General features: G+C 43.3%; 2 protein-coding genes and 1 long non-coding RNA gene across 7 annotated transcripts in view; 1 reads left to right on the forward strand and 2 right to left on the reverse strand.

Moving 5' to 3' along the window:
- SUPT6H (SPT6 homolog, histone chaperone and transcription elongation factor) overlaps positions 1-5,105 on the reverse strand; it is a 33,556-nt gene extending 28,451 nt beyond the window's left edge. The window contains exon 1 of one of the 3 annotated variants that reach the window (XM_045487900.1): positions 4,983-5,105. The gene's annotated coding sequence lies outside the window, so the exon portion shown is untranslated. Of the gene's footprint in view, positions 1-4,937 lie in introns of all 3 variants that reach the window. The other 2 variants (XM_045487898.1, XM_045487899.1) reach the window with 2 other exon arrangements.
- A 223-nt stretch (positions 5,106-5,328) lies between these two features.
- SDF2 (stromal cell derived factor 2) lies at positions 5,329-14,652 on the forward strand. 3 transcript variants are annotated; one of them, XM_045487939.1, is made up of 4 exons: positions 5,483-5,599; positions 5,870-6,030; positions 8,699-8,910; positions 13,718-14,652. In XM_045487939.1, exons 2-4 carry the CDS (start codon positions 5,922-5,924, stop codon positions 14,003-14,005), a joined length of 609 nt encoding a protein of 202 aa, XP_045343895.1. In that variant the 5' UTR covers positions 5,483-5,599; positions 5,870-5,921; the 3' UTR covers positions 14,006-14,652. The 3 variants fall into 3 exon arrangements, with proteins under 3 accessions (XP_045343892.1, XP_045343893.1, XP_045343895.1); XM_045487936.1 differs by lacking the exon at positions 5,870-6,030 and having other exon boundaries at positions 5,329-5,599; XM_045487937.1 differs by lacking the exon at positions 5,870-6,030 and having other exon boundaries at positions 5,433-5,599; positions 8,699-8,895.
- A 1,125-nt stretch (positions 14,653-15,777) lies between these two features.
- On the reverse strand, positions 15,778-17,306 carry LOC123603261. The gene is made up of 2 exons (XR_006714806.1): positions 17,020-17,306; positions 15,778-15,902 (listed from the first exon to the last, which is right to left on the reverse strand). It is a non-coding gene; the product is annotated as an uncharacterized LOC123603261 (long non-coding RNA).
- Positions 17,307-17,410: the final 104 nt, after the last annotated feature.

The following is a 17,410-nucleotide window of genomic DNA, read 5'->3' on the forward strand; positions in this document are numbered from 1 at the left end:
GCCAAAACCAAGAGGTGGACACTTAACCCACTGAGCCACCCAGATGTCCCCAAAATACTATTTGCTAGCATAGGATTATTATTAATATGATATCTGAGGTGGGCCCAGTGTAGTTCAGATTTTTTATTTAGTACTTGTGCTCTTGAATTTTCCCCATATTCAGACCGTAAGTTAAATCTGATACTGAAATAGGTCTGGAAGGGCCAGGGGTAGTAAAAGGAAGTTTCTCCAGGCAGAAGCACAGCTGCAGTACAAGATGTGGCTCAAAGGGAGAGGCTGGTGGTTACCATGACACTCTCAGGATGAGGAATGGAGCTAGGATCAGATTGCCACAGGGAGGCCCTTGGCAGATTAAGCTCTGCGCTGGGACTTGGATATATGAAAATGAGTAAAATATGCCTTTTACCTTGGTAGAACTCACAATCTTTCTCAAAAACCTCGTAAATAAAGTTATGATAAAGCATAGTGAACATTGTATTACAGTTATATACCAGGACTATGAGAACAATATGAAGAGAGAGGTCAGAGAATGCCTCAGAAAAGGTGATGCCTGAGTTGAGAGGAGTTAAGAAGATAATCTGGAAAAAGGCAACATGAATAAAGGCTTAGGTCTGAAAGGGCCTAATGGTCTGGGGAATAGCCCCACAAGTCTGATGTGGAGTTTAAACTATAAGGCAGTCTGTATGTTATGAGCAAAAGCCTAGGACTACCCAATTTGAAATTCAAAAACCTAAAAGTTTAATCAATGAAGTATACAGAGTTCACTTATGACAAGTTCTTTTTAATTCAGAACTCTTAAAAAAAAAACCTAATCGCATCAAATCAAGATGTTAAAATAAAAGGTTAGGGGTGCCTGGCTGGCTCAGTCAGTAGAGCATGCAACTCTTGATCTCAGGATCATGATTTCAAGCCCCATGTCGGGTGCAGAGATTACTTTAAAAAATACAGAAAAGGTTAGCTCTACCTAAAATCATTTTAACGTGCACACCACATTTACAGAAAATAACAGCCTTATGATCTTTTCAAATACATAGTATAAAAAGCATTATCATTGGGGTGCCTGGGTGGCTCAGTCGGTTAAGCTAGATCTCGGCCCAGGTTGCGATATCATGTCATGGTTCCTGGGTTCAAGCCCTGTGTCAGGCTCTGCGGTGATGGTGCAGAGCTTGCTTGGGATTCTCTCTCTCTCTCTCTCTCTCTCTGCCCCTCCCCCGCTTGTTCTCTTCCCCCACCCTGCAAAATAAACTTAAAAAAAAATTATGGTTAACAATGACTACTAATATTAAGTAATTTAAAATATCAGTTATCTCTTTTCTTTCCACATTTCCTTGGGGAATAAGGAAAGGGCAAAAGAGGAGCAGAAACAACTGAAACATGTAACCAGAATCAGAATCCCTGCAACACAGGGAGTAAGTTACTGAGCCTTGTGCCACACACACAGGGGAACATATAGTTCCTGTCCTAGCACAGGGGCTATCAAACCACAGAGGGCCAGGGGCGCCTGGGTGGCTCAGTCGGTTAAGCGGCCGACTTCGGCTCAGGTCATGATCTCGTGGTCCGTGAGTTCGAGCCCTGCGTCAGGCTCTGTGCTGACAGCTCAGAGCCTGGAGCCTGTTTCGGATTCTGTGTCTCCCTCTCTCTCTGCCCCTCCCCTGTTCATGCTCTGTCTCTCCCTGTCTCAAAAATAAATAAAATGTTAAAAAGAAATTTAAAAACAAAAAACAAAAAAAACCCCACAGAGGGCCAGATCTGACACTGCAGTACAAAATCAGATACTGATAATATATAAGTGAACAGGAGTGGCCTAATTTGGCCAAGGAGCTTTAGTTTGGTGACCCCTGAGCTACAAGTACAGGAGTCATTGAAAGAATTAGTGACCAAGGTACTATGGGAACCTGTGAGAGTAGACTCCAACTTGGGTCTTGAGGAAATGACTTTTTTTCCTTAAGTTTATTCATTTTTGAGACACAGAGACAAAGGGTGAGCGGGAGAAGGGCAGAGAGAGGGAGACACAGAATCCAAAGCAGGCTCCAGGCTCTGAACTGTCAGCACAGAGCCCGTCGCGGGGCTTGAACTCATGAACCGTGAGATCATGACCTGAGCTGAAGTCAGACACTTAACTGACTGAACCACCCAGGTGCTCCTAGAGGAAATGACTTTGAATAAACACCTTAAGAGTGTGGAGTTAGCAAAGGGAGGAGCTGGCTTCTTTGGTGTAAGCGGTGATGATGGAGAAGGGCACTTCCAGCACAAGGCCCAGAATGTGCTGTGGCAGGGGCAGTGAAGGCCAGTTTCACTGGAGAGATGGAGAAGGGTTCATAATGAATTGGGAGTATAGTCATAAGGGCCTTGACAGGATAAGTTAAAGATTTTGGACTCTAAAAGGTGCCGGGAAGTCCCTGTAGGGTTTTAAACAGAATTGACTTAATTTACTTACTAACTCAACAAAGATTCATTTGATGGGTGCCTACTACATGTCAGGCATGTGCAAAACAAAGTCCTTGCCCCTAGGATATCTGTATTCTGGTGTAAGAGACAAACTGCAAACAAAATAAGCCTCTTTGTAAGTACTAGGAAGGAAATACTCTCACCTCTGAGAGGGTGAGGTTAGGCTGAGATGTCAAGAATGGGTAGGATGTGGTATGAAGAGCCAGGGGAAGAGGTTCCTGGTAGAAAAGGTGGGCAAGAACTTGGCATGTCCTAAGGTCAGTGTGACCAGAGAATGGTGAAGGCAGCAGAATGGAAGGGGGTTGAGGGGCTGCACAAGTGGGGCTATCAAGGCCAAGGAAAACCACTGGAGTGTTTTAAACAGACTTGACCTGCTATGTGGAAAATGGACAGCAGGGGTATCTGAGTGGAACCAGGGAAAATTGAGGATACTATTGTTGGAGCCCATGCAAAAGACGATAGTGGCTTGGAAGAGGGTGGTAGAAGTAGAGATGGAGAACCTAAGATAGATTGGAAATATACTTTGGAAGTAGAAGTGACAGGCCTTACTGAAAGACTTGGGGGAGGAGAGTGGTAAGGAAAAACAACAACAACAACAACAACAATAACAACAAGATAACTCTCAGAGGTCTGGCTTTGGTAACCCTGTGGATGAGAGTTAAAACTTAGAGAGGGAAGACAAGGTTTGGAATGATGGGAAAACTACAACGTTCTTTTTGTTATGTTAGATTAGGGACGTCTAAGAGACATCCAAATGGAGCTATTAAACAGGAATTCTGTGTACGATTCTTGAACACAGAGAAGGCTGGGCTAGGGGTTTGAACTTGAGAGTTGCCAGCTTTCAGATGGTTATTAAAGATATGAGACTGGATCATCTAAAGGACGCATGCAGAGAATCCAGGATTAAACTCTGAAGGAAATTCAACATTTAGACAGTAGGCAGAAAGCAAAAGTGGCTAGGAAAGGAGACTGAGAAGGAGCAACCAGAGAAATGGAGACAATCCAGGAGTAAACTGTGTTGCATATTCCAGGGATTGAGGAAGACGAGAACAAAGTATCCATGAGATCCAGCAATACAGAAAACACTGGTAACCTTGACAGAAATTTCAACCAAATGGTCAGAAGAGAAGACAAACTAGTATAGCCTGAAGAATGAATAAAATTCAAGAAAGCTGATACAAGTAGAAATCTGGCTATGACGGGAAATAAAAAACTAGGATGGTAGTTGGAGGGGGATAAGCGGGATACCAGAGCAGAATGTGTATGTGATGGGAGCAGGTTTGGTAGGATTGGGTGACTAATTTTATCCAGGAGTAATAGGAAAAATCCAAGGATTTTACACAGAATTCTGATCATGGCACCATTTATTGAGACCAAGAACACAGGATCAAGGGCAAATTTACTGGCCTCCAAAGACCATTTATTTCCACTATACTGGGTAGGCTTCTTGTGAAGATCTATTGAGAAACAACCGTGAAACACGCCTGAGCCTCTCTAGACTGCACCACTTCCAGATGTGATTAATCTCTTAATGAGGTTTAAACCTCTTAGGGTAACAATACTATGCTAATCTAATCTAGTAGCCACACAAGATTGAAAGAATATATTTGTATTGGCTGAAGGAACACTAGTGATGGAAAAGACTCTAAATTCGGCTGATAAGGGAGTAATCATACTTTTGCAATGAATACACTGAAGACTTTAAAACCAGTAACATCCAGATAAATAGTGCAGGTAGGCTTTTTTCCCCCGAATAAATTAATCAAATTCAAGACTGTTTACATTCTCCATGTTCATTAATAGCAGCGGTGTAACTTAATACTCCCTTGCTACTTCTGATATTACAGTGAATTTCCACGGACGCATTTTCAGAGAGTTTAGGCCTCCTCTTAAATAAAAATAAGTATCACTTCTTCAAACAACCTAGAAAAAGAACTGCTCCTGCTGGTTCAAGGTACTGCCTGGAGAGAAAGGCAGAAAATGGACGAAAATGAAGTTTTCACTTAATAGCTCATTCTGATGTTTGGGGTAGGCGGTTGATGAATGCAGGCATCTATATAAAAAGTTCTAATTTTATTTTCAACAATCGGAAAAAAATACCATTTGGCATCACCCTCTAACTTGATGGTCGAGCTGCCGAAAGCTCCGTAGGTTTAACATCCCCAGAACAATAAATTCGATCACCTGATCCTGACTCAGAAGCCTTAAGTCCCTTCCATTCCCAATCTTTTGGCGTGGCCCAATTTTCACAAGCTGCGAGAGAAGGACGGAATCCCGGGAAGCCTGTTGATACAACAAGGCGACCAATTCACCGGTTCCGGGTAGCACAGGGTTGGGAAAAGCGTTGAGACTCTAGGCAACTACTCCGGTTTCCTCCTCCTTTTCCTTCATAGAGCAGTGAAGGCCGGGGGCCCCCCTTCTTCCCGCATACGGCTCCCCAATACCTCTTCCCTTACGGGACCAGGCCCTAGGAGCCTAGTTCCTCTCACCTGCCCCATTCGAGGAACACGCTTTCCAGTCCGAACTTTACCTGCCTGAAGCCCGCCGCTACTCCGGTGCGCTAAGCCCCCACCGACGAAAATGGAGTCGTCGAACCGAGACTGGGAAAAGATAGTACGGACCCACCGCACGGCCCCTCCGCCGCCACCGCCGCCGCTGCTGCGTCAACGTGCTACGTCACTTCCGGCTCCCTGTCACCGGGAGTGGGCGGGCCATTTCTTGCTCTCTCCTTTCACCCGGCTCTCGAGGCTTCGTTTGGGAGGGCGCGAAAACTGGCAGAAGTGGCTCAGGAAGAAAGTGTCGCAGAGACTTGGGAACAGAGCTTGGGGATAGAAAACGTCAGGCCTGGCTTCTTCCTCAGGCCGCTCTAGCCAAAGGAACCATAAAGACTAGACTAGGGCGTCTCCGTTTCCTCCTCTCTGTGGTTCCGCCTGCAGCTTCCGCTTCCGGGGAGGGGCCTAATTTTTCTTCGAAGATTAGGGTTTCTGCGCTATAGCTAGGATGGCCGTGGTGCCGCTACTGTTGTTGGGCGGTTTGTGGAGTGCTGTGGAAGCGTCCAATCTGGCTGTCGTTACATGCGGCTCTGTAGTGAAGCTACTCAATACGCGCCACAACGTGCGACTGCACTCACACGACGTGCGATATGGGTCAGGTACTGCCACCCGGGTTCGGGTGGGCTGGGAAGGCCTGGTAGGCTCCGGAGGGGGCGGGGCCAAGAGAATATCTGAGGGGTGTGGTCTGGGAAGGTTAGGGGATCCTGGGGTAGGTTCCTGAGGTTTAGAGGCGGAGAATCGGAGAATTGGGCGTAATGATTATACTAGCTTCTGTCTGGTGAGTTACGTACCGGGCACATTGCACGGATGCTTTTTTGGATTTATGACATTCTTACGAGGTAGAGACGATTGTTATCCTCATTTTACAGATGAGGAAACAAACTCAAATAAATCACATGCTCAGAGCCTTGCAGCTAGTGAATGACAGAGACGGGGTTCGAACCAAATCTGTCCAGTTTCAAAGCCTGCTTTCAGCTACTCCAGGCTGGCACTACTCAGTGCGGGAGAGACAGACATGTAGAAAATTACAGTAAGTGCTGTATCTCTGAAGTCTTGAACTCCAAGACCTCACTTTTTAACTATATTTCCTCTGTTCTAGCTATTTTGTATTTTATACTCGCTCTTCAATCCTTTTCCTTTGTCCTCTTTTTACTCAAACTTACCCTTGTAGAGAATTTAAAGCATTCATTGGAATTGGGGAGGAAATCATTTAGAGGGCTTTTTAACGTAGGACATTAAAATGCTTAGTTGGTGGGTTCATTCAATAAAATTTTATTATGTCCCTAATATTGTTCTAGATACAGGAGATATAGTGAGCCAGTTAGCAAGTTACAGGAAAACAAAAACTGACCAAAAAAAGTTCAGCTAGTGTGATGTGAGAAGCATCTAAGATGATTGCTAGATTTCTGTCTTGGATGACTGATGATATTAGTCATCTTCTCTGATGATCATCCAGAGAAGATGGGGGCTGGTCCGTGGCTCATGATTCTCAAAACTCATCTGACCAGTTAAACTAGGAAAGGAATTGAGTTGTTACTGTTGGGATGTTTTATAATCCTAACAGCCATTCAGTGAACACCTACTATGTGCCAGCTTGTTACTTTTTAATTTGATGTAGTTTCCTAGTTTGGATCTACTAAATCAGAATGTGGGAGAGAGGCCTGACAATAGTAATGTGTAGATTTGAAAGTTTTTCACGTGCTTCTAATGGGCAGCCAGATTTTAGAACCAGATTCAGTCCAGATATCAAAAGAAAGATCTGTGCTGAGCCTGAGGTAGAGAGTTAAGTACAACATCATTGTACCACAGGGCGGGGAGTTGAAAATATCGGGAAAGTGAGATTGCTCAGGATGAACTGTGGTTCTTCTCAATCTGGTGTCAATTTGAATCCCTTGGAAGAACCTGTTGAAGCACGTATCAGTGCTTTTGTCCTGACCTCCAACAAGTATTTAAGAATAGATAAGGATAGGGGCACCTGGGTGGCTCAGCTGGTTAAGCGTCCGACTTCAGCTCAGGTCACGATCTCTCGGTTCGTGGGTTTGAGCCCCAAATCAGGCTCTGTGCTGACAGCTCGAATTCTCGAATTCTGTGGCTTCTTCTCTCTCTGCCCCTCCCCTGCTCACACTCTGTCTCTTTCTCTCAAAAATAAATAAACATTACAAAAATTAAAAAAAAAAAAAAAAAAGGACAAAGGTAGACTCTGGGTAATCCAAGATTTAAGGGTGGGAGAAAACTCTACTGGCCATACTACTATGAACACACTCAATCCCATCTGATCTCTGAAGGATAGGAGAGGAAGTGGAGAGTTGAATGGAATATGAAAAAGTGGAAGACACCAAGTGTAGACCATGATTTAGTGAAGCCTGGCAGTGATCCAGGACAAAGAGAGCTGTAAGGCTGTAAGGCAATAACCAGAAGTCAGGAGGGAGACTTGATTTTCTTTCTTTCTTTCTTCCTTTCTCTCTCTCTCTCTCTCTCTCTCTCTCTCTCTTTCTAGATGTAACAAAGTCCATTGTGAGTGGAAGAGGCAATAGCGAGAAACTGGTAGTTTGGCTACATTTTCCCAGATAACTGTGGTATAAGGCATAATGTGTTAAGTGGTAAAAGGCGAGTATCGCTAGGGTACTGAAGGCAAAGCTAGGAGGAAAGGTGAGAGTAACTAGGAAAGTGTCTTGAGTACCTTAAAGAACTGAGTAATAGATGAAAGCCTAGGGAAGAGAATATTCCTGGAGTTTATAAGAGAAAGTGGTCGCTGATATAACTTTACAGAAACTTGACAGGAAATGAAGCTTCATAGGAGGCCATGTGGTAGAGTGGTTAAGAGTGTGAGTTCTAGAGTTGGGCCATCTAGGTTCAACCCTGGCACTGTCTCTTGGTGCTGTGTGACCTTGGGTGTACCTTTCTGACAATGCAGTGTAAAATGGGGATGATCGTAATGATAAGACCTACCTAAGAGAATATATGCATGTATGAAATAAGAATATTCAGGCAAAAGGTTTGGATTGGTATTTGATGTTAAGAAAGTGCTCAGTACACGTTAGCTACCTAGCAACTTTTATTGTATGTTTTACTTTTTCTTTATAACCTTGTAGCTATGTATTTTTAACCCATAGAATTGTACCTCTTGAGGCAGCATCAACCAAATTCAGAGGACTCAAGAATACTTTTATAACATAGATCACTTACAGGAATTAAGGAGCTGCAACAACCGCTTGGATTAAAGTTGACAACAAAAGCTAATCTCCTTTTAATTGTGAAATGTGACAAAAATAATACATTGTAACGCGATGTGACAGTAGTAAACCATTGAATAATAGTAAATACGTTTCAATTGTATGATTAGACACCTGACAAATCCTAGGTGCTATCCAGGATATTATATATAGGTAAACAATACTCGTGCTTCAAAAAAATGAACGTAAGTGCATTTATTTAGCGCCCTTTGATGCAAATGCTTAGAGTTTTCTGACACAGTACACTTAATTATAATTTATCAGACAATATTATGTAAACATGTTTAGTATTTTTCACATATTTTTTAATGCTGTAGACAAAAAAATATTATCAAGCTCAGGGTTTCCTCTCTACTCCTCCAAACCTATTTTATGCACAGGGTGCATTATTGGCCTTAAGAAAGAGAGTGATTGGTTGAGCTCACCCTTTTCCTTCCTTTTTTTTTTTTTTTTTTTGGACTGCAGGTAGTGGGCAGCAGTCAGTGACAGGTGTAACCTCTGTGGATGACAGCAATAGTTACTGGAGGATACGGGGGAAGACCGCTACAGTGTGTGAGAGGGGAACCCCCATCAGATGTGGCCAACCCATCCGGCTGACACATGTCAACACTGGCCGAAATCTCCATAGTCACCACTTCACCTCACCTCTTTCTGGGAACCAGGTGTGGTGGCATCCTGTGCATTACTCCATTGAGTGGTCTGATATCTGGGTTCTTAGCTCTTTCTTTTTTAGGTGTAGCTGTTATTTTTGTACAGATCTGGAGAATTGGCTTTGTCTCAAAAGTGTTGAAGGACATTGTTTCTGGTCAAAGTAGAGATTGTGCATCTAGATGAAATCAAGAAATGAGGAAAGAATAGGTATATGTTAGCATATCATAAGTCACCTTGATAAATCCTGCAATAAAGAAGCCCAGTGTTGACACATGAAAAGATGCTGAACATCACTCATCATCAAGGAAATGTGAATCAAAACCACAACGAGATATCCTTTGTCAGAATGGCTATGATCAAATAAGAACAAGCATTGGCAAGGAAGCAGAGAAAAGGGAACCCTTGTGCACCGTTGGTAGGAATGCCAACTGGTGCAGCCACTGTGGAAAATAGTATGGAGTTTCCTCAAAAAGTTAAAAATAGAAATATCGTATGATCTAGTATTTCCACTACTATTTATCTAAAAAAAAGGAAAACAATAATTTGAAAAGATAGATGTACCACTATATTTATTGCAGCATTATTTGCAGTAGTCTAGATATGGAAGCAACCCAAGTGTACATCAGTAGATGAGAGGGTAAGAAAGATTTGGCATAGACATATATACACAATAGACTCAGCCATACAAAAGGATGAGATCTTGCCATCTGTGACAACATGGATGGACCTAGAGGGTATTATGCTAAGTGAAATAAGTCAGAGAAAGACAAATAGCATACGATTTCACTTATATGTGGGATCTAAGAAAACAAACAAAAAGCAGAGTCAGACCTATAAATGTGGAGAACAAACTGATGGTTGTTGGAGAGGAAGGGAGTGGGGAGATGGGCAGCATGGGTGAAGGAGTGTGGGAGATAGCAAGCTTCCAGTCACAGAATGAATAAGTCCCTTTGACATGGATGAAAGCTACAGGATAGGGAATATAGTCAGTGGTATTGTAATAGCATTGTATGGTGACATGTAGTTACACACTTGGGGTGAGCATAACGATATATATAGACTTGTTGAATATACATCTGAAACTGATGTAACATTGTGTTTCCACTATACTTAAAAAAAACAAACAAAAGGAGAGCCTGGGTGGCTCAGTTGGTTAAGTGTCTGGCTTCAGCTCAGGTCATGATCTCACAGCTTGTGAGTTTGAGCCCCACGTCGGGCTCTGTGCTGGAGCCTGCTTCTGGATTCTCTGTCTCCTTCTCTCTCTGACCCTCCCTAGCTCGCTCTGTGTCTGTCTCTGTTTCAAAAATGAATAAATGTTAAAAAAAAAATAAAAATTAAAAAAAACCAAAACAATGTTTTCCAAACTTTGAATAAAAATTATTATTTTAAATGATGCCAACTAACCATATTAGGAAAATGAATCAGGTATTGTGCCACTTTCTTATTTTTATTTTTTAAGTAATCTCTGTGCCCAGTCTGAGGCTTGAATTCATGACCCCCAAGATCAAGAGTTGCATGCTCTACTTAGTGAGCCAACCAGGTGCCCTAGTATCATGCTACTTTTTCAAGCCTTGAGCTTTTAGGAGATATGGACCCCTTAATGACTGCTTCCGTCCTACCCCCACTCTGCACATAGTTTTCCGTACTAGCATCTTACATTAGGTAAATTTCATGCAGTCTATAAAGTAGTATTGATACACTGATATTTTTTTTAATTCATTTATTTAGAGAAAGAGTGCTAGTGCCAGCAGGGAGGAGGGGCAGGAAGAGAATCCCAAGTAGGCTCCACACCCTCAGCACAGAGCCCAGCTAGGGGGGTCGAACCCGTGAAACGCGAGATCATGACCTGAGCTGAAATCACGGGTGGGATGCCCAATTCGCTGAGCCACTCAGGTGCCCCTTGTTATCAACCAGAGTCCAAGGTTTATTTTGATTTCCTTAGATTTTACCTACTGTACTTTTTCTGTTCCAGGACCCCATTCAGGCTACCACATGACATTTAGTTGTCCTGTCTCATGCTACTCTTAGGTGTGATACTTTCTCAAATTCTTGTTTTTGATGACCTTGGTAGTTTTGAGGGATGCTGGTCAAGTGTATTATAGGGTGCTCCTCTAGTGAGCTCTGTCTGATCTTTTTGCCACAATAGATCAGATTTACAAAGGTTTTTTGGGAGGAAGGCCACAGGAGTACAGTGGCATTTTCCTAACAGAGTCAAGGGTACATACTGAGCTGCATGATTATGTTGGTAATTGATTACCTTGCTGAAATAAATAGTGTTTGTCAGGTTTCTCTAGTAAAGCTATTCTTTTCTTCCTCCTTTTCATATTGTGTTTTTGGAAGGAGGTCACTATGCACAACCCACACTTAAGGAATGGGAGTTATACTCCCTTTCCCATAGAATAGAGTAGCTACAAAATTTATTTGGAATTCTTCTGCATGGGAGATTTGTCTCTTTTTACTTATTCAATCATTTATTTGTATCAGTATGGGCTCATGAATATTTTATACATTGAGTTATGATCCCCTAACACTGCCTTTATTTTTTGCTCAAATTGTTCCAACTTTTGCCATTGGGAGCTCTTTCATTTGTCTCCTCTGTACATTTGACATACTCCCATTTTTGTGTATGTGTGTGTGTGTGTTTTAAACTGTCCTTTCTTTCTGGCACTCAAAGATATTCTAGGCTCATCTTGTATATTTCTTTTTAGTTTTTCCACCTTGTATATTTCTTGCCCCAGTCCTTAGAATCAGCTATTCCTCTGTTTCCTTTTATTGGAGGATGATATTAGAAACCATGATCTTAGCTCTTACATGAGTTTGTTGCTACTGGGGTGTGTTGGATCTTTTAGGCCTTCTCACCTGACAGAGCAAAGAAACGTGTATATGTATACATGTATTACTAAATGTTTATATGCGTAAGGACCTGTATCTGTATTATGTTAAACATGAGTTCCTACTGACATCTCCAACTATATATAATCCATTACCACTTAAGTCATTCTAGCCTCTTCTCTTTACTTATTTGTAAATTTCCATGCTAACAGATAACCTGGCTCCCACAGCTGTTAGTTATTACTTGTTCAGTTCCATATGCAAGTATAGAATTGTTAATTATGTATAGTTCCTTTTGCCTTTAGTCTTACAGACTCTGTTTCCAAATGACTGTTTTATTTATTTATTTATTTAATCTTTTATTTTTATTTATTTTTAAAGAAATATTATTTTGAGAGAGAGCGCGCGAAAGGGGGAGGGACAGAGAGAGAAAGAGGCAAAGAATCCAAAGTAGGCTCCAGGCCCTGAGCTAGCTGTCAGCACATAGCCTGATGCAGGTCATGATCTTGTGGTTCGTGAGTTCGAGCCCCGCATCGGGTTCTGTGCTGACAGCTCAGAGCCTGTAGCCTGCTTCAGATTCTTTGTCTCCCTCTTTCTCTCCCTCTCCCACACTCACGCTTTCTCTTTCTCTCTTTCTCAAAAAATGACTAAACATTAAAAAAATTAGGGGCACCTGGGTGGCTCAGTCACTTGAGCGTCTGACTTCGGTTCAGGTCATGATCTTGCAGTTCGTGAGTTCGAGCCCTGCATTAGGCTCTATGTTGACAGCTCAGAGCCTGGACCCTGGTTTGGAGTCTGTGTCTTCATCTCTGTGTCTCTGCTCCTCCCCTGCTTGTGCTCTCTCTTGCTCTCAGACATAAATAAACATTAACATTTTTTTTAAACAATTAAAGAAAAAAAAGGACATGCTTAACCAACTGAGCTGCCCAGATGCCCCTGTAACTTTTCTATTGCAGTAGAAATTCTGAATATTTGGCTTTAAGGGGAATGGGATTAGGAGAGAAGTGGAAGAGAGACTGCTATCGCTTATTCTATTATTTCATTTAGTTCTTACAATTATTCTATAATGTGATACTGTCATCATTTTTTAGATGAGAAAATGAAGGCTCAGAGGAGTTACACAGGAAGGAATGGAGCTGGGGTTCAAGGTCTGCCAGTCTCCAGAGCCCATCCCCCTTTGTAACTTGTGTTGCTCACCAGGTCACTTAAAATGTAGTTAAGGGAATGGGGCAGGAATACTTCAAGTCAAAGAACAAGAGTAAGACTGTAATAGAAAACATAAGGCAAGCATTGGATTTCTTGTAAAGTAAGTGTTTGGAACATAATCCTAGGGCAACTGATTTCATGTCCTTTGTGTCTTTTTATTTATTTATTTATTTATTTTAATGTTTTTGTTTATTTTTTTTTTTTTTTTTTTTTTTTTTTTTTTTTTTTAAAAAATTTTTTTTTTTTCAACGTTTATTTATTTTTGGGACAGAGAGAGAGACAGAGCATGAACGGGGGAGGGTCAGAGAGAGAGAGGGAGACACAGAATCGGAAACAGGCTCCAGGCTCTGAGCCATCAGCCCAGAGCCCGACGCGGGGCTCGAACTCACGGACCGCGAGATCGTGACCTGGCTGAAGTCGGACGCCCAACCGACTGCGCCACCCAGGCGCCCCTGTTTTTGTTTATTTTTGAGACAGAGAGAGAGCATGAGCGGGGCAGGGGCAGAGAGAGAGGGAGACACAGAATCGGAAGCAGGCTCCAGGCTCTGAGCTGTCAGCACAGAGCCCGACGTGGGGCTCGAACTCACACACCGCGAGATCATGACCTGAGCTGAAGTCGGACGCTCAACCGACTGAGCCACCCAGGCGCCCCACATCTTTTTATTTTTAAATAACCCTGGAAAGCCTCTTATTTTTCACCTGGGGTAGCCTTAGTTTTCTTCCCATTCCCTCTCTGTCTCCTTTCCGAGCCTATGTGTCAGTCATGCTAATATTGCAACCCTTTGTGTCTTTCAGGAAGTGAGCGCTTTTGGTGAGGAGGGTGAAGGCGATTATCTGGATGACTGGACAGTGCTCTGTAATGGCCCCTACTGGGTGAGGGATGGTGAGGTGCGGTTCAAGCATTCTTCCACTGAAGTTCTGCTGTCTGTCACCGGAGAACAATACGGTCGACCCATTAGTGGGCAAAAAGAGGTACATGGCATGGCCCAGCCTAGCCAGAACAACTACTGGAAAACCATGGAAGGCATCTTCATGAAGCCCACTGAGTTGTTAAAGACAGAAGCTCATCACGCAGAGCTATGAGTCTGGAAGCTGTGAGCCAGTGCCACCGCACAGTGTTCATGACATTTGCTGCTGCTGCTCCACCTTGGGATCCCTGCCACAGGTTCCCCGGGCAGTGGCCTTGTCACCACTGAGATGAAGATGCATGACAGAATACAGTGGCTGTGGCTGGAAGCTTCAGCCCTTCACACTTGAATTGGTTGTTCTCCCAGACTTTGGGTCAGTTCTTTTTGAGTACAGGACTTGCTGGTGAAGGAGCACATACTTTTTGTTCGTATTGATAAAACAGAAACTGAGGGAGATACGTCTCTTAGTTGGGAAATTTTTACTCCTCAGAAGCTTGGCATCATGGATTATTGATGTGTGACTTTTCTCCTACTTTCTCCAGAATGATAAAGAATTTCATTATTAGTCATCATGTTGTCATTTATTAGGTGTGCTATTTCATAATCTGATTGATCCTTGAGTCTTACAAGAGTCACCGCTACTACTCTTAAGATGCCAGAAACCTTTGGTGTGGCCCTTTTAAGAGCCTTATTTGCATCCAAACCTTTTCTCTGTTTCCACTTTCCGAGCACCTCAGTTTTACTAGATTTTTGACTAATTATGGCTAAAGACCCTCAAGGAATACAGCTTAATAAATAGCCAATAAAATGTTTTACTCTGAATTTGTTACTGCAGTTGAGAGAAAGGGTTAAGGGTAGTAAGAAGGAACCGATATTTATTCACTGCTAAAACTAGATACTGTACTATAGTTCTTACCTCATTTAATTTTCACAGAGGTATTGTAGGGTAGATCTTAACAGTTTTACCAATGCAGAACATAAAGGTTTAGTAACTGTGAATTTTTTTTTTTTAAGTTTATTTATTTTGAGAGAGAGAGAAGAGTGCAAGCAGGGTAGGGGCAGAGAGCGGGGGCGGAGGGGGGGGAATAACAAGCAGGCTCTGTGCTGTTAGCGCAGAGCCTGATGCAGGGCTTGAACTCAGGAACCGTGAGATCATGACCTGAGCCGAAATCAAGAGTTGGACCCTTAACCGACTGAGCCACCCAGGCGCCCCAACTGTGTGAATTCTTAAAGCTAATAATTTAAGGATAGGAATCCAGCTGTGTCTCTCTCTCTTTTTTTTTTTTTTTTTTTTTTTAAACTGCATTACACTTGTGTTTCGCTCTTGGATGATAACTGCTTCGTTTTGGACAAATGTAGGGATATCTTTCTCTGAACGGGGGGTAGAAAACTTTCGTTCTCTGCTTACCTCATTTCTTCCTTTTTGTTTCTGGGTCAATTCTAGAAAGTTTGCTCCTAGGTCTTTCAAGCATGGTTGTGGTGAACAGAAGTGTCTGCCATCTGCTGGAATTTCAGTGACGAGCAGGTCTTTTTATTTTTAGAAACGTTTTTTGGGGGGTACCTGGCTGGCTCAGTCCATGGAGGGAGGGTGTGACTTGATCTCGTGGTGGTGAGTTTGAGTCCCGTGTTTTTTTTTTTTTAACGTTTATTTTTGAGACAGAGCATGAACGGGGGAGGGTCAGAGAGAGGGAGACACAGAATCTGAAACAGGCTCCAGGCTCTGAGCTGTCAGCCCAGAGCCTGACGCGGGGCTCGAACTCACGGACCGCGAGATCGTGACCTGGCTGAAGTCGGACGCTTAACCGACTGAGCCACCCAGGCGCCCCTTGAGTCCCATGTTTTAAAAAGAAAGAAACATGGATTTTTTTTTTTCCTCCTTTGCTTTGGGGACTCAACATTAAACATTTGGGGATACCTGGTATGTGCCCATGACATTAAAAGGCTTGGTGTTTTTTACAAGGACTTGTTTCAGTAAGTTGAGACCATGAACTAGTTGGGCTCTATCTCCATCTTCTCCCCCATTTTCCCACTTCAGTTGCATTGATCATTTGAGATCTCTCCATGGTGACAGTCTGGGAAGAAAAAAGAAAGGAAATGCTAGGAATCAGCTGAATAAAGGGAACAGATTGGACAAGATGAATGAGAGTAGGGAGGTTTGTTGCAAGGTACCCCTACATGGCTTGAACAGTGTTGGGCCTTCCCTTAGGGTTAACAGAATCTACCCTGCTGGGAAGCAGATTACAAGGAAGATGGCGGAGCGGTAGAGCTTGAGAGAAGTATGGATTTGAAACAAATGGTGGAGTCTTTGCAGAGATGTGACAGGCAAGAGGACTAAGAAACCAGTTGGAGGGGTAAAAACTGTGGGCGATTCTATGTGAAAGTTGGAAATGGTGCTTTATCTGAAGTAGTGGAAAAGTGTCCAAGTAAAATCTTGAAGGGTATTTATGGAGATTAGGATGAGAGAGCAAAGGGATATGAAGTACTTATTTTGAAGTCCTCAGAATTTCTTTAGTTTGTATTTATTGTATTAGCATCACTGTATTAGAGTTGGAAGGGAATGTTGTCCAATTTGCTCATTTCACAGAGAAGGAAACAGGCAAAATAAAGTTGGTCCTGAATTATTTCTTGCAATTATGTTTGCTTCCCAGATAAAGTATTTGTTCCTCAGGGGCAAGAACAATATTCTCTATTTCTGTCATATTCCCCCAGCCCAGTGCCCAGATCGTGCTGTACAGAGAAGACACCGAAAACTTGTCCAATGAAGCTCACACAGGTCAATATGTAGTAAGTGACTAGAACAGTATTCAAATAATAAAATGAATGAAAAACTCATTCCTTTTTGGATAGAATGAGGTGGGAATTTTAACTGATGTCTTTTATTAAAAAAAATTTTTTTAATATTCATTTTTGAGAGACAGGTGAGTAGGGGAGGGGCAGAGAGAGAGGGAGACACAGAATAGGAAGCAGGCTCCAGGCTCCCAGCTGTCATCACAGCTCCCAGCGTAGGGCTCGAACCCATCGAGGGTGAGATCATGACCTGAGCTGAAGCTGGATGCTTAAACAACTCAGCCACCCAGGCACCCCATAACTGATGTCTTTTAGTTCCTGGTTTCCTCCTTAAGGATTTTAAGATAAGGTTCTTGAGTAAAATATGACAGCTACTTCGTAGGACCCAGGGGTATAACTTACGCAGCGCCCTCAGCCCGGGCCTTCAGTGAACAAGCCGACTCTATGCCTCCGGAAAGTGCTTTGAAAGTGGAACTCCCGGCCCGAAATGAGACAGCGAAGTCTGTTGCCATTCAGGGTACGGGCTCAGACTCCGGTCTCCTGCAAGCCCGCATTTCCGGGCGCGGAAGGGTGGGTCCACGGGCGGGGCCTCTGTGTCAGTCGGCGCGAGGTCCGCCCTCCCTCCTCCGGAGCCACGCCCGTACTTCGCGCAGGCAGCCGGTCGGCCCTGCCGGATCGCTGTCGTGGGGAGAAGTGGGGCAGGGAGACAGCGGGCTGGCTGGCGGGCTGTGGGGGGCGGGGTGCACGCGCTCCAACGCTTCCTTGTCCAGTGTTGTTCCTGCGCGTGCGGCTG

Source organism: Leopardus geoffroyi, chromosome E1 (genome assembly GCF_018350155.1).
Source record: "Leopardus geoffroyi isolate Oge1 chromosome E1, O.geoffroyi_Oge1_pat1.0, whole genome shotgun sequence".
Taxonomy (NCBI): Eukaryota; Metazoa; Chordata; class Mammalia; order Carnivora; family Felidae; genus Leopardus; species Leopardus geoffroyi.

Coding starts and splice junctions, on each gene's coding strand:
- SDF2 (XM_045487936.1), top strand. CDS start 5,449: ATGGCCGTGGTGCCGCTACTGTTGTTGGGCGGTTTGTGGAGTGCTGTG. Junction 5,600..8,698: donor CGACGTGCGATATGGGTCAG/GTACTGCCACCC, acceptor TTTGGACTGCAG/GTAGTGGGCAGCAGTCAGTG. Junction 8,911..13,717: donor ACCAGGTGTGGTGGCATCCT/GTGCATTACTCC, acceptor TGTGTCTTTCAG/GAAGTGAGCGCTTTTGGTGA.